Raw genomic sequence first — 13,667 nt, forward strand, 5'->3', positions numbered from 1 at the left:
CCTCCGTGTGAGACCAGGGTGCGATTACACGGACAGATTAGCTGACAGATCGCGGAAGCCAAAGCCATGAAGGGATTTCAAAAAAGGAGAATTCTCAGTCTTTACTTTATGACCCGTTCCCTGTTTATGGTCTGTTCCTGGCTTTGGCTTCAAAAATCTATCAGATAAATCTGCCTGTGTAAACGCACCATAAAGAATGTCAACTGTTAACCCCTTCAGGGCCACAACTGTTCAATTCATCCACTTTTAACCCCTACACATCCACCACAGTTTAATTCATATACTGTTAACCCCTTCAGCTCCAGGAATATTTAATTTTTTTCTAACTATATGTAATTTTTAACACCTGAAAACCAGGCTGATTGTAATGTATTTCTCTTATTTGTCTTAGATATAGAAGAATCATTGTTACTGTAGGGATTTGGAGTAATGTGATGGTAAAATGTCTATTTGGGGCTATATGTCGCACTATTTGAAGTCCAATAAAATCACGAAATCAAATTGTTATCCAATCACATTGCCATATCCTAGAAGAGCGCTTACTCTCGTACAGGTTCCAATCACACTACCATATCCTAGAAGAGCGCTTACCCTCGTACAGGTTCCAATCACACTACCATATCCTAGAAGAGCGCTTACTCTCGTACAGGTTCTGTGATTTTCAGACATTTTTACTGTAGGGATTTGGAGTAATGTGATGGTAAAGTGTCTATTTGGGGCTATACACCTGATAATATGAAGTCCAATAAAATTACGAAATCCAATCGTTCTCCATCTTGTTCTTGTTGTTGGACGCTTTCGGTAGACGACTTCCAATCCCAGGAGGGACCAGTTTCATGGCTGATGGAGGATAACCATTAAGAGACTTTTTTCAGGACTGTTCTTCTAGTTTAATAAGTCTATGTTCCTTTTAGGTTTAGGTTAGGGACTGGCAGGAGAATGAGGACCCTTGATGTGGCTTGCGAGCTTACCATATTTCTTGCCTATTTTTTTCTTCTAGTTTTCAACAGTAAAAGATATCTACTAATACCTCATTGAAGATTGGACATCGAGCCATCAAGGAGCCCCACTAGACTAAAGCTGCTTTCACATGCAGCAGATTTTAGGCAGATTTTCTGCAGCAGATTGTCTGTTGCCAAACCAAAGTCAACCTGAAGTTTCAAATCTGCTGTAGAAAATCTGCATCAAATCCGCAGTGTGTGAAAGCACCCTTACTATTCTGCAAGTCTTCCCCAGTGCATTATAGGGCCATGCAGCTGCCACTGACTGACAGCTCCTTACCACCCTAGTGGTCTTGTCTCTGCCACCTAATAAAGAGTGCTGAGGGGCCTGTGAGAGCTGCTGGCGCCTGCTGATGCCCGTCCCCCGTGCCGACTTCTATGCTTTTATAGAAGAAGTCTGGCTAAGACATTTTTGTATTGTTATTGTATTGTCACCCAAAAGTTATACAAATCCCTAATATACACATATTATGGGAAATACTTAGAAAGCGCTTTTTTCTCTACACTTACTACTGCATCAGGGCTTCACTTCCTGGATAACAAGGTGAGGTCACTTCCTGGATAACACTGTGATGTCACTTCCTGGATAACACTGTGATGTCACTTCCTGGATAACACTGTGATGTCACTTCCTGGATAACACTGTGATGTCACTTCCTGGATAACACTGTGATGTCACTTCCTGGATAACACTGTGATGTCACTTCCTGGGTAACATGGTGATGTCATTTCCTGGGTAACACTGTGATGTCACTTCCTGGGTAACACTGTGATGTCACTTCCTGGGTAACATGGTGATGTCACTTCTGAATAACAAGGTGAGGTCGCTTCCTGGATAACACGGTGATGTCGCTTCCTGGATAACATGGGGAGGTCACAACCCGACTCCCAGAGCTGTGCGGGCTGTGGCTGCTGGAGAGAATGATGGCTGGGGGACACTGAGGGACAGAGGGCACTGGAGGGACACTGAGCATCCCCCTGCCATCATCCTCTCCAGCAGCCACAGCCCGCACAGCTCTGGGAGTCGGGTCGTTACATCACCATGTTATCCAGGAAGTGACATCACCATGTTACCCAGGAAGTGACATCACCGTGTTACCCAGGAAGTGACATCACCGTGTTACCCAGGAAGTGACATCACCGTGTTACCCAGGAAGTGACATCACCGTGTTACCCAGGAAGTGACATCACCGTGTTACCCAGGAAGTGACATCACCGTGTTACCCAGGAAGTGACATCACCGTGTTACCCAGGAAGTGACATCACCGTGTTACCCAGGAAGTGACATCACCGTGTTACCCAGGAAGTGACATCACCGTGTTACCCAGGAAGGGACATCACCGTGTTACCCAGGAAGGGACATCACCTTGTTATCCAGGAAGTGACCTCACCTTGTTATCCAGGAAGTGACCTCACCTTGTTATTCAGGAAGTGACCTCACCTTGTTATTCAGGAAGTGACATCACCGTGTTACCCAGGAAGTGACATCACCTTGTTACCCAGGAAGTGACATCACCATGTTACCCAGGAAGTGACCTCACCTTGTTATCCAGGAAGTGAAGCCCTGATGCAGTAGTAAGTGCAGAGAAAAAAGCGCTTTCTAAGCATTTCCCGTAATAGGTGTATATTGGGGATTTATATAACTTTTGGGTGACAATACAATAACAATACAAAAATGTTTTAGCCAGACTTGTTCTATAAAAGCATAGAGGTCGGCACGGGGGAGGGGCATCAGCAGGCGCCAGCAGCTCACACAGGCCCCTCAGCGCTCTTTATTAGGTGGCAGAAACAAGACCGCTAGGGCGGTAAGTAGCTGTCAGTCAGTGGCAGCTGCATGGCCCTATAATACACTGGGGAAGACTTGCAGAATAGTAAGGGTGCTTTCACACACTGCGGATTTGATGCAGATTTTCTACAGCAGATTTGAAACTTCAGGTTGACTTTGGTTTGGTAACAGACAATCTGCTGCAGAAAATCTGCCTAAAATCTGCAGCATGTGAAAGCAGCTTTAGTCTAGTGGGGCTCCTTGATGGCTCGATGTCCAATCTTCAATGAGGTATTAGTAGATATCTTTTACCGTTGAAAACTAGAAGAAAAAAATAGGCAAGAAATATGGTAAGCTCGCAAGCCACATCAAGGGTCCTCATTCTCCTGCCAGTCCCTAACCTAAACCTAAAAGGAACATAGACTTATTAAACTAGAAGAACAGTCCTGAAAAAAGTCTCTTAATGGTTATCCTCCATCAGCCATGAAACTGGTCCCTCCTGGGTTTGGAAGTAGTCTACCAAAAGCGTCCAACAACAAGAACAAGATGGAGAACGATTGGATTTCGTAATTTTATTGGACTTCATATTATCAGGTGTATAGCCCCAAATAGACACTTTACCATCACATTACTCCAAATCCCTACAGTAAAAATGTCTGAAAATCACAGAATCTGTACGAGAGTAAGCGCTCTTCTAGGATATGGCAATGTGATTGGATAACAATTTGATTTCGTGATTTTATTGGACTTCAAATAGTGCGACATATAGCCCCAAATAGACACTTTACCATCACATTACTCCGAATCCCTACAGTAAAAATGATTCTTCTATATCTAAGACAAATAAGAGAAATAAATTACAATGCGTCTGGTTTTCAGGTGTTAAAAATTATGTGGCGAAATTTAATGCATCACAAGAACGGGAACCCGATTGACCGTCACAGTACGAGGATTCACAGCCAATCTCCCTGCAGACTCGCAGCCTCAATCCGCTACATGTGAAGCTGCCCGAAGGCCGTTATAAGTGCATGAACGACGCAAAACACATTTATTTTCTTATAGGTGTTAATTAAAATAATAATAATTTATTTATATAGCACCAACAGATTCCACTTTAAAATTTTAGGATGGTTCTACATATAGTTAGAAAAAAATAAAATATTCCTGGAGCTGAAGGGGTTAACAGTGTATGAATTAAACTGTGGTGGATGTGAAGGGGTTAAAAGGGGATGAATTAGATTGCAGTGGATGTGAAGGGGTTAAGAGTTGGCATTCTTTAGTTAGTCTCACATGTAGGTGTCACCCTATGATCTTCCTGGCACATTCAGAAGCCTGGAACTAACTAGTCCTGGCTATTACCGTAACACATGGTATATAGGAGCACTGCAATTCCTAGTGCTGATAGGGCTGCAGTGTGCATAACCCCCCCTGTCACCCCCCCATCATCATACTGTACAGGACCCCCCTGTCACCCCCCATCATCATACTGTACAGGACCCCCCCTGTCACCCCCCCATCATCATACTGTACAGGACCCCCCTGTCACCCCCCCATCATCATACTGTACAGGACCCCCCCCTGTCACCCCCCATCATCATACTGTACAGGACCCCCCTGTCACCCCCCCATCATCATACTGTACAGGACCCCCCCTGTCACCCCCCCATCATCATACTGTACAGGACCCCCCCTGTCACCCCCCCATCATCATACTGTACAGGACCCCCCCTGTCACCCCCCATCATCATACTGTACAGGACCCCCCCATCATACTGTACAGGACCCCCCTGTCACCCCCCCATCATCATACTGTACAGGACCCCCCTGTCACCCCCCATCATCATACTGTACAGAGACCCCCCCCCTGTCACCCCCCATCATCATACTGTACAGGACCCCCTGTCACCCCCCCATCATCATACTGTACAGGACCCCCCCTGTCACCCCCCCATCATCATACTGTACAGGACCCCCCCTGTCACCCCCCCATCATCATACTGTACAGGACCCCCCTGTCACCCCCCATCATCATACTGTACAGGACCCCCCATCATACTGTACAGGACCCCCCATCATACTGTACAGACCCCCTCCATCATCATACTGTACAGGACCCCCCTGTCACCCCCCCATCATCATACTGTACAGGACCCCCCTGTCACCCCCCCCATCATCATACTGTACAGGACCCCCCTGTCCCCCCCCCCCCATCATCATACTGTACAGGACCCCCCCTGTCACCCCCCCATCATCATACTGTACAGGACCCCCCCTGTCACCCCCCCATCATCATACTGTACAGGACCCCCCTGTCACCCCCCCATCATCATACTGTACAGGACCCCCCATCATACTGTACAGGACCCTCCCTGTCACCCCCCATCATCATACTGTACAGGACCCCCCTGTCACCCCCCATCATCATACTGTACAGGACCCCCCTGTCACCCCCCATCATCATACTGTACAGGACCCCCCCTGTCACCCCCCCCATCATCATACTGTACAGGACCCCCCCTGTCACCCCCCCATCATCATACTGTACAGGACCCCCCATCATACTGTACAGGACCCCCCTGTCACCCCCCCATCATCATACTGTACAGGACCCCCCATCATACTGTACAGGACCCCCCTGTCACCCCCCCATCATCATACTGTACAGGACCCCCCTGTCACCCCCCCATCATCATACTGTACAGGACCCCCCTGTCACCCCCCCATCATCATACTGTACAGGACCCCCTGTCACCCCCCATCATCATACTGTACAGGACCCCCCTGTCACCCCCCCCCATCATCATACTGTACAGGACCCCCCCTGTCACCCCCCCCATCATCATACTGTACAGGACCCCCCCTGTCACCCCCCCATCATCATACTGTACAGGACCCCCCTGTCACCCCCCATCATCATACTGTACAGGACCCCCCTGTCACCCCCCATCATCATACTGTACAGGACCCCCCCTGTCACCCCCCCATCATCATACTGTACAGGACCCTAGGACCCCCATCATACTGTACAGGACCCCCCTGTCACCCCCCCATCATCATACTGTACAGGACCCCCCCTGTCACCCCCCCATCATACTGTACAGGACCCCCCCTGTCACCCCCCATCATCATACTGTACAGGACCCTCCCTGTCACCCCCCCATCATCATACTGTACAGGACCCCCCCTGTCACCCCCATCATACTGTACAGGACCCCCCCTGTCACCCCCCATCATCATACTGTACAGGACCCCCCTGTCACCCCCATCATCATACTGTACAGGACCCCCCTGTCACCCCCCCATCATCATACTGTACAGGACCCCCCTGTCACCCCCCATCATCATACTGTACAGGACCCCCCTGTCACCCCCCCATCATACTGTACAGGACCCCCCTGTCACCCCCCCATCATCATACTGTACAGGACCCTCCCTGTCACCCCCCATCATCATACTGTACAGGACCCCCCCTGTCACCCCCATCATACTGTACAGGACCCCCCCTGTCACCCCCCCATCATCATACTGTACAGGACCCCCCTGTCACCCCCCCCCATCATCATACTGTACAGGACCCCCCCTGTCACCCCCATCATACTGTACAGGACCCCCCCTGTCACCCCCCATCATCATACTGTACAGGACCCCCCTGTCACCCCCCCCCCTCATCATACTGTACAGGACCCCCCCTGTCACCCCCCATCATCATACTGTACAGGACCCCCCTGTCACCCCCCCATCATCATACTGTACAGGACCCCCCCTGTCACCCCCCCCATCATCATACTGTACAGGACCCCCTGTCACCCCCCATCATCATACTGTACAGGACCCCCCCTGTCACCCCCATCATCATACTGTACAGGACCCCCCCCTGTCACCCCCCCCATCATCATACTGTACAGGACCCCCCCTGTCACCCCCCCATCATCATACTGTACAGGACCCCCCCCTGTCACCCCCCCCATCATCATACTGTACAGGACCCCCCCTGTCACCCCCCATCATCATACTGTACAGGACCCCCCTGTCACCCCCATCATCATACTGTACAGGACCCCCCTGTCACCCCCCCCCCCCCCATCATACTGTACAGGACCCCCCCTGTCACCCCCCATCATCATACTGTACAGGACCCCCCTGTCACCCCCCCATCATCATACTGTACAGGACCCCCCATCATACTGTACAGGACCCCCCTGTCACCCCCCCATCATCATACTGTACAGGACCCCCCTGTCACCCCCCCCATCATACTGTACAGGACCCCCCTGTCACCCCCCCCATCATCATACTGTACAGGACCCCCCCTGTCACCCCCCATCATCATACTGTACAGGACCCCCCCTGTCACCCCCCCCCTCATCATACTGTACAGGACCCCCCCTGTCACCCCCCATCATCATACTGTACAGGACCCCCCTGTCACCCCCCCCCCCCATCATCATACTGTACAGGACCCCCCCTGTCACCCCCCCATCATCATACTGTACAGGACCCCCCCTGTCACCCCCCCCATCATCATACTGTACAGGACCCTCCCTGTCACCCCCCATCATCATACTGTACAGGACCCCCCTGTCACCCCCCATCATCATACTGTACAGGACCCCCCTGTCACCCCCCCATCATCATACTGTACAGGACCCCCCTGTCACCCCCCCCCATCATCATACTGTACAGGACCCCCCCTGTCACCCCCCCCATCATCATACTGTACAGGACCCCCCCTGTCACCCCCCCCATCATACTGAACAGGACCCCCCCTGTCACCCCCCCCATCATCATACTGTACAGGACCCCCCCTGTCACCCCCCCATCATACTGAACAGGACCCCCCCATCATACTGTACAGGACCCCCCTGTCACCCCCCCATCATCATACTGTACAGGACCCCCCCTGTCACCCCCCCATCATCATACTGTACAGGACCCTCCCTGTCACCCCCCATCATCATACTGTACAGGACCCCCCCTGTCACCCCCCCCATCATACTGAACAGGACCCCCCCATCATACTGTACAGGACCCCCCTGTCACCCCCCCATCATCATACTGTACAGGACCCCCCCCGTCACCCCCCATCATCATACTGTACAGGACCCCCCCTGTCACCCCCCCATCATCATACTGTACAGGACCCCCCTGTCACCCCCCCATCATACTGTACAGGACCCCCCCTGTCACCCCCCCATCATACTGAACAGGACCCCCCCTGTCACCCCCCATCATCATACTGAACAGGACCCCCCCTGTCACCCCCCATCATCATACTGAACAGGACCCCCCCTGTCACCCCCCATCATCATACTGTACAGGACCCCCCCTGTCACCCCCCCATCATCATACTGTACAGGACCCCCCCATCATCATACTGTACAGGACCCCCCCTGTCACCCCCCCATCATACTGTACAGGACCCCCCCATCATCATACTGTACAGGACCCCCCTGTCACCCCCCCCCCTCATCATACTGTACAGGACCCCCCCTGTCACCCCCCATCATACTGTACAGGACCCCCCATCATACTGTACAGGACCCCCCTGTCACCCCCCCATCATACTGTACAGGACCCCCCATCATACTGTACAGGACCCCCCTGTCACCCCCCCATCATACTGTACAGGACCCCCCTGTCACCCCCCCATCATCATACTGTACAGGACCCCCCTGTCACCCCCCCCATCATCATACTGTACAGGACCCCCTGTCACCCCCCCCATCATCATACTGTACAGGACCCCCCCTGTCACCCCCCATCATCATACTGTACAGGACCCCCCATCATACTGTACAGGACCCCCCCTGTCACCCCCCCATCATACTGTACAGGACCCCCCTGTCACCCCCCCATCATCATACTGTACAGGACCCCCCTGTCACCCCCCCCATCATCATACTGTACAGGACCCCCCTGTCACCCCCCCCATCATCATACTGTACAGGACCCCCCTGTCACCCCCCCCATCATCATACTGTACAGGACCCCCCTGTCACCCCCCCATCATCATACTGTACAGGACCCCCTGTCACCCCCCCCATCATCATACTGTACAGGACCCCCCCTGTCACCCCCCATCATCATACTGTACAGGACCCCCCATCATACTGTACAGGACCCCCCCTGTCACCCCCCCATCATACTGTACAGGACCCCCCTGTCACCCCCCCATCATCATACTGTACAGGACCCCCCCTGTCACCCCCCCATCATCATACTGTACAGGACCCCCCCTGTCACCCCCCCATCATCATACTGTACAGGACCCCCCCTGTCACCCCCCCATCATCATACTGTACAGGACCCCCCCTGTCACCCCCCCATCATCATACTGTACAGGACCCCCCCATCATACTGTACGGGGGGGGGATGGGGGGATGCTCTCTGTGTACGGGGGGGGCGCTCTCTGTGTACGGGGGAGGGATGGGGGGGCGCTCTCTGTGTACGGGGGGGATGAGGGGGCGCTCTCTGTGTACTGGGGGGATGGGGGGGCGCTCTGTGTACGGGGGGGATGGGGGGGCGCTCTCTGTGTATGGGGGGGGATGGGGGGGGGCGCTCTCTGTGTACGGGGGGGATGGGGGGGCACTCTGTGTACGGGGGGGATGGGGGGGCGCTCTCTGTGTATGGGGGGGCGCTCTCTGTGTATGGGGGGGCGCTCTCTGTGTACGGGGGGGATGCTCTCTGTGTACGGGGGGGGATGGGGGGGGATGCTGTGTGTACGGGGGGCGCTCTCTGTGTACGGGGGGGATGGGGGGGCGCTCTCTGTGTACGGGGGGGATGGGGGGGCGCTCTCTGTGTACGGGGGGGGATGGGGGGGCGCTCTCTGTGTATGGGGGGGGCGCTCTCTGTGTACGGGGGGGATGGGGGGGCGCTCTCTGTGTACGGGGGGGATGGGGGGGCGCTCTCGGGGGATTGGGGGGATGGGGGGGCGCTCTCTGTGTACGGGGGGGATGGGGGGGCGCTCTCTGGGGATTGGGGGGATGGGGGGGCGCTCTCTGTGTACGGGGGGGATGGGGGGGCGCTCTCTGTGTATGGGGGGGGCGCTCTCTGTGTACGGGGGGGGATGGGGGGGGCGCTCTCTGTGTACAGGGGGGATGGGGGGGGCGCTCTGTGTACGGGGGGGCGCTCTCTGTGTACGGGGGGCGCTCTCTGTGTACGGGGGGGATGGGGGGGCGCTCTGTGTACGGGGGGGGCGCTCTGTGTACGGGGGGGATGGGGGGGTGCTCTCTGTGTACGGGGGGGGCGCTCTCTGTGTACGGGGGGGATGGGGGGGCGCTCTGTGTACGGGCGGGCGCTCTCTGTGTACAGGGGGGATGGGGGGGGTGCTCTGTGTACGGGGGGGCGCTCTCTGTGTACGGGGGGGGGATGGGGGGGCGCTCTGTGTACGGGGGGGGATGGGGGGGCGCTCTGTGTACGGGGGGGCGCTCTCTGTGTACGGGGGGGATGGGGGGGGCGCCTCTGTGTACGGGGGGGCGCTCTCTGTGTACGGGGGGGATGGGGGGGGCGCTCTGTGTACGGGGGGGCGCTCTCTGTGCACGGGGGGGATGGGGGGGCGCTCTGTGTACGGGGGGGATGGGGGGGCGCTCTGTGTACGGGGGGGATGGGGGGGCGCTCTGTGTACGGGGGGGATGGGGGGGCGCTCTGTGTACGGGGGGGTGGGGGGGCGCTCTGTGTACGGGGGGATGGGGGGGGCGCTCTCTGTGTATGGGGGGGGATGGGGGCGCTCTCTGTGTATTGGGGGGGATGGGGGGATGCTCTCTGTGTATGGGGGGGGGATGGGGGGGATGCTCTGTGTATGGGGGGGCGCTCTCTGTGTACGGGGGGGATGGGGGGGCGCTCTGTGTACAGGGGGGATGGGGGGGCGCTCTGTGTACGGGGGGGCGCTCTCTGTGTACGGGGGGGGCGCTCTCTGTGTACAGGGGGGATGGGGGGGCGCTCTGTGTACGGGGGGGCGCTCTCTGTGCACGGGGGGGATGGGGGGGCGCTCTGTGTACGGGGGGGCGCTCTGTGTACGGGGGGGATGGGGGGGCGCTCTCTGTGTACGGGGGGGCGCTCTGTGTACGGGGGGGATGGGGGGGCGCTCTCTGTGTATGGGGGGGCGCTCTCTGTGTACGGGGGGGGTGGGGGGGCACTCGCTGTGTATGGGGGGCGCTCTCTGTGTACGGGGGGGGAGGGGGGGCGCTCTGTGTACGGGGGGGCGCTCTCTGTGTACGGGGGGGGATGGGGGGGGCGCTCTGTGTACGGGGGGGCGCTGTCTGTGTACGGGGGGGATGGGGGGGCGCTCTGTGTACGGGGGGGCGCTCTCTGTGTACGGGGGGGGATGGGGGGGCGCTCTGTGTACGGGGGGGGCGCTTCTCTGTGTACGGGGGGGATGGGGGGGGCGCTCTCTGTGTACGGGTGGGGTGATGGGGGGGGCGCTCTGTGTACGGGGGGGGATGGGGGGGCGCTCTGTGTACGGGGGGGCGCTCTCTGTGCACGGGGGGGGATGGGGGGGCGCTCTGTGTACGGGGGGGGCGCTCTGTGTACGGGGGGGATGGGGGGGGCGCTCTCTGTGTATGGGGGGGGATGGGGGCGCTCTCTGTGTATGGGGGGGGATGGGGGGCGCTCTCTGTGTATGGGGGGGGATGGGGGGCGCTCTCTGTGCACGGGGGGGATGGGGGGGCGCTCTGTGTATGGGGGGGGATGGGGGGGCGCTCTGTGTACGGGGGGCGCTCTCTGTGTACGGGGTGGGATGGGGGGGCGCTCTCTGTGTATTGGGGGGGATGGGGTCGGTGGTGACTATTACATTGTATTTGTTAGGTTTTCTGTGTTTCAGGTGGAGAAATGTATCGACAACGAGGCGGAGAAGGATTATCTGTACGATGTGCTGCGCATGTACTACCAGTGAGTGACCACCGGGGGACCCCTCTATATACTGACCCCTCTATATACTGACCCCTCTATATACTGACCCCTCTATATACTGACCCCTCTATATACTGACCCCTCTATATACTGACCCCTCTATATATCACTATGTGTGACCTCTCTCTATATCACTATGTGTGACCTCTCTATATCACTATGTGTGACCCCTCTCTATATCACTATGTGTGACCTCTCTATATATCACTATGTGTGACCCCTCTCTATATCACTATGTGTGACCTCTCTATATCACTATGTGTGACCCCTCTATATCACTATGTGTGACCCCTCTATATCACTATGTGTGACCCCTCTCTATATCACTATGTGTGACCCCTCTCTATATCACTATGTGTGACCCCTCTCTATATCACTATGTGTGACCCCTCTCTCTATATCACTATGTGTGACCCCTCTCTCTATATCACTATGTGTGACCTCTCTCTATATCACTATGTGTGACCCCTCTCTATATCACTATGTGTGACCTCTCTATATCACTATGTGTGACCTCTCTATATCACTATGTGTGACCTCTCTATATCACTATGTGTGACCCCTCTCTATATCACTATGTGTGACCCCTCTCTATATCACTATGTGTGACCCCTCTCTATATCACTATGTATGACCCCTCTCTATATCACTATGTGTGACCCCTCTCTATATCACTATGTGTGACCCCCTGTATATATCGCTATGTGTGACCCCCTGTATATATCGCTATGTGTGACCTCTCTATATCACTATGTGTGACCCCTCTCTATATCACTATGTGTGACCCCCTGTATATATCACTATGTGTGACCCCTCTCTATATCGCTATGTGTGACCCCTCTATATATCGCTATGTGTGACCCCCTGTATATATCGCTATGTGTGACCCCCTGTATATATCGCTATGTGTGACCCCCTGTATATATCGCTATGTGTGACCCCCTGTATATATCGCTATGTGTGACCCCCTGTATATATCTCTTATGTGTGACCCCCTGTATATCACTATGTGTGACCTCCTGTATATCACTTGTATGTTAGTATAATATAATAGTATGGTGTAATAGTATAATAACAATAATCTCTCCATGTAAAAGGACCATTATAGTATATTATAATTGTGTGATAAGAGAATAATAGAAAAGTATAATAGCATAATATAATAATGGTGTAATAGAATAGAATAATAATGTAATATAATAATAATGTAATATAATATTATAATGGTATAATATAAAATTGGTATAGAATAATAATAATAATAATAATAATAATAATAATAATACATAGTGCTTGAACAGGGCGCCCCTTTACCAGTGACTTCCAGAGCGCCCCTTTACCGGTGACCTCCAGAGCGCCCCTTTACCGGTGACCTCCAGAGCGCCCCTTTACCGGTGACCTCCAGAGCGCCCCTTTACCGGTGACTTCCAGAACGCCCCTTTACCGGTGACCTCCAGAGCGCCCCTTTACCGGTGACCTCCAGAGCGCCCCTTTACCGGTGACTTCCAGAGCGCCCCTTTACCGGTGACTTCCAGAGCGCCCCTTTACCGGTGACTTCCAGAGCGCCCCTTTACCGGTGACTTCCAGAGCGCCCCTTTACCGGTGACTTCCAGAGCGCCCTTTACCGGTGACTTCCAGAGATCCCCTTTACCGGTGACTTCCAGAGCGCCCCTTTACCGGTGACTTCCAGAGCGCCCCTTTACCTGTGACTTCCAGAGCGCCCCTTTACCGGTGACTTCCAGAGCGCCCCTTTACCGGTGACTTCCAGAGCGCCCCTTTACGGTGACTTCCAGAGCGCCCCTTTACCGGTGACTTCCAGAGCGCCCCTTTACCGGTGACTTCCAGAGCGCCCCTTTACCGGTGACTTCCAGAGCGCCCCTTTACCGGTGACTTCCAGAGCGCCCCTTTACCGGTGACTTCCAGAGCGCCCCTTTACCGGTGACTTCTAGAGCGCCCCTTTACCGGTGACTTCTAGAGCGCCCCTTTACCGGTGA

General features: G+C 54.9%; 1 protein-coding gene across 2 annotated transcripts in view; it reads left to right on the plus strand.

Annotated features, from left to right (window-relative positions):
• Positions 1–13,667, plus strand: part of USH1C (USH1 protein network component harmonin) — a 63,083-nt gene that overhangs the window by 10,231 nt on the left and 39,185 nt on the right. For both annotated transcript variants that reach the window (XM_069964983.1, XM_069964982.1), the window contains exon 2: positions 11,585–11,652. In XM_069964983.1, the coding sequence (XP_069821084.1) occupies positions 11,585–11,652 (68 nt within the window). The remainder of the gene's footprint in view (positions 1–11,584; positions 11,653–13,667) is intronic.

The sequence above is a fragment of the Dendropsophus ebraccatus genome, chromosome 4 (genome assembly GCF_027789765.1).
Source record: "Dendropsophus ebraccatus isolate aDenEbr1 chromosome 4, aDenEbr1.pat, whole genome shotgun sequence".
Taxonomy (NCBI): domain Eukaryota; kingdom Metazoa; phylum Chordata; class Amphibia; order Anura; family Hylidae; genus Dendropsophus; species Dendropsophus ebraccatus.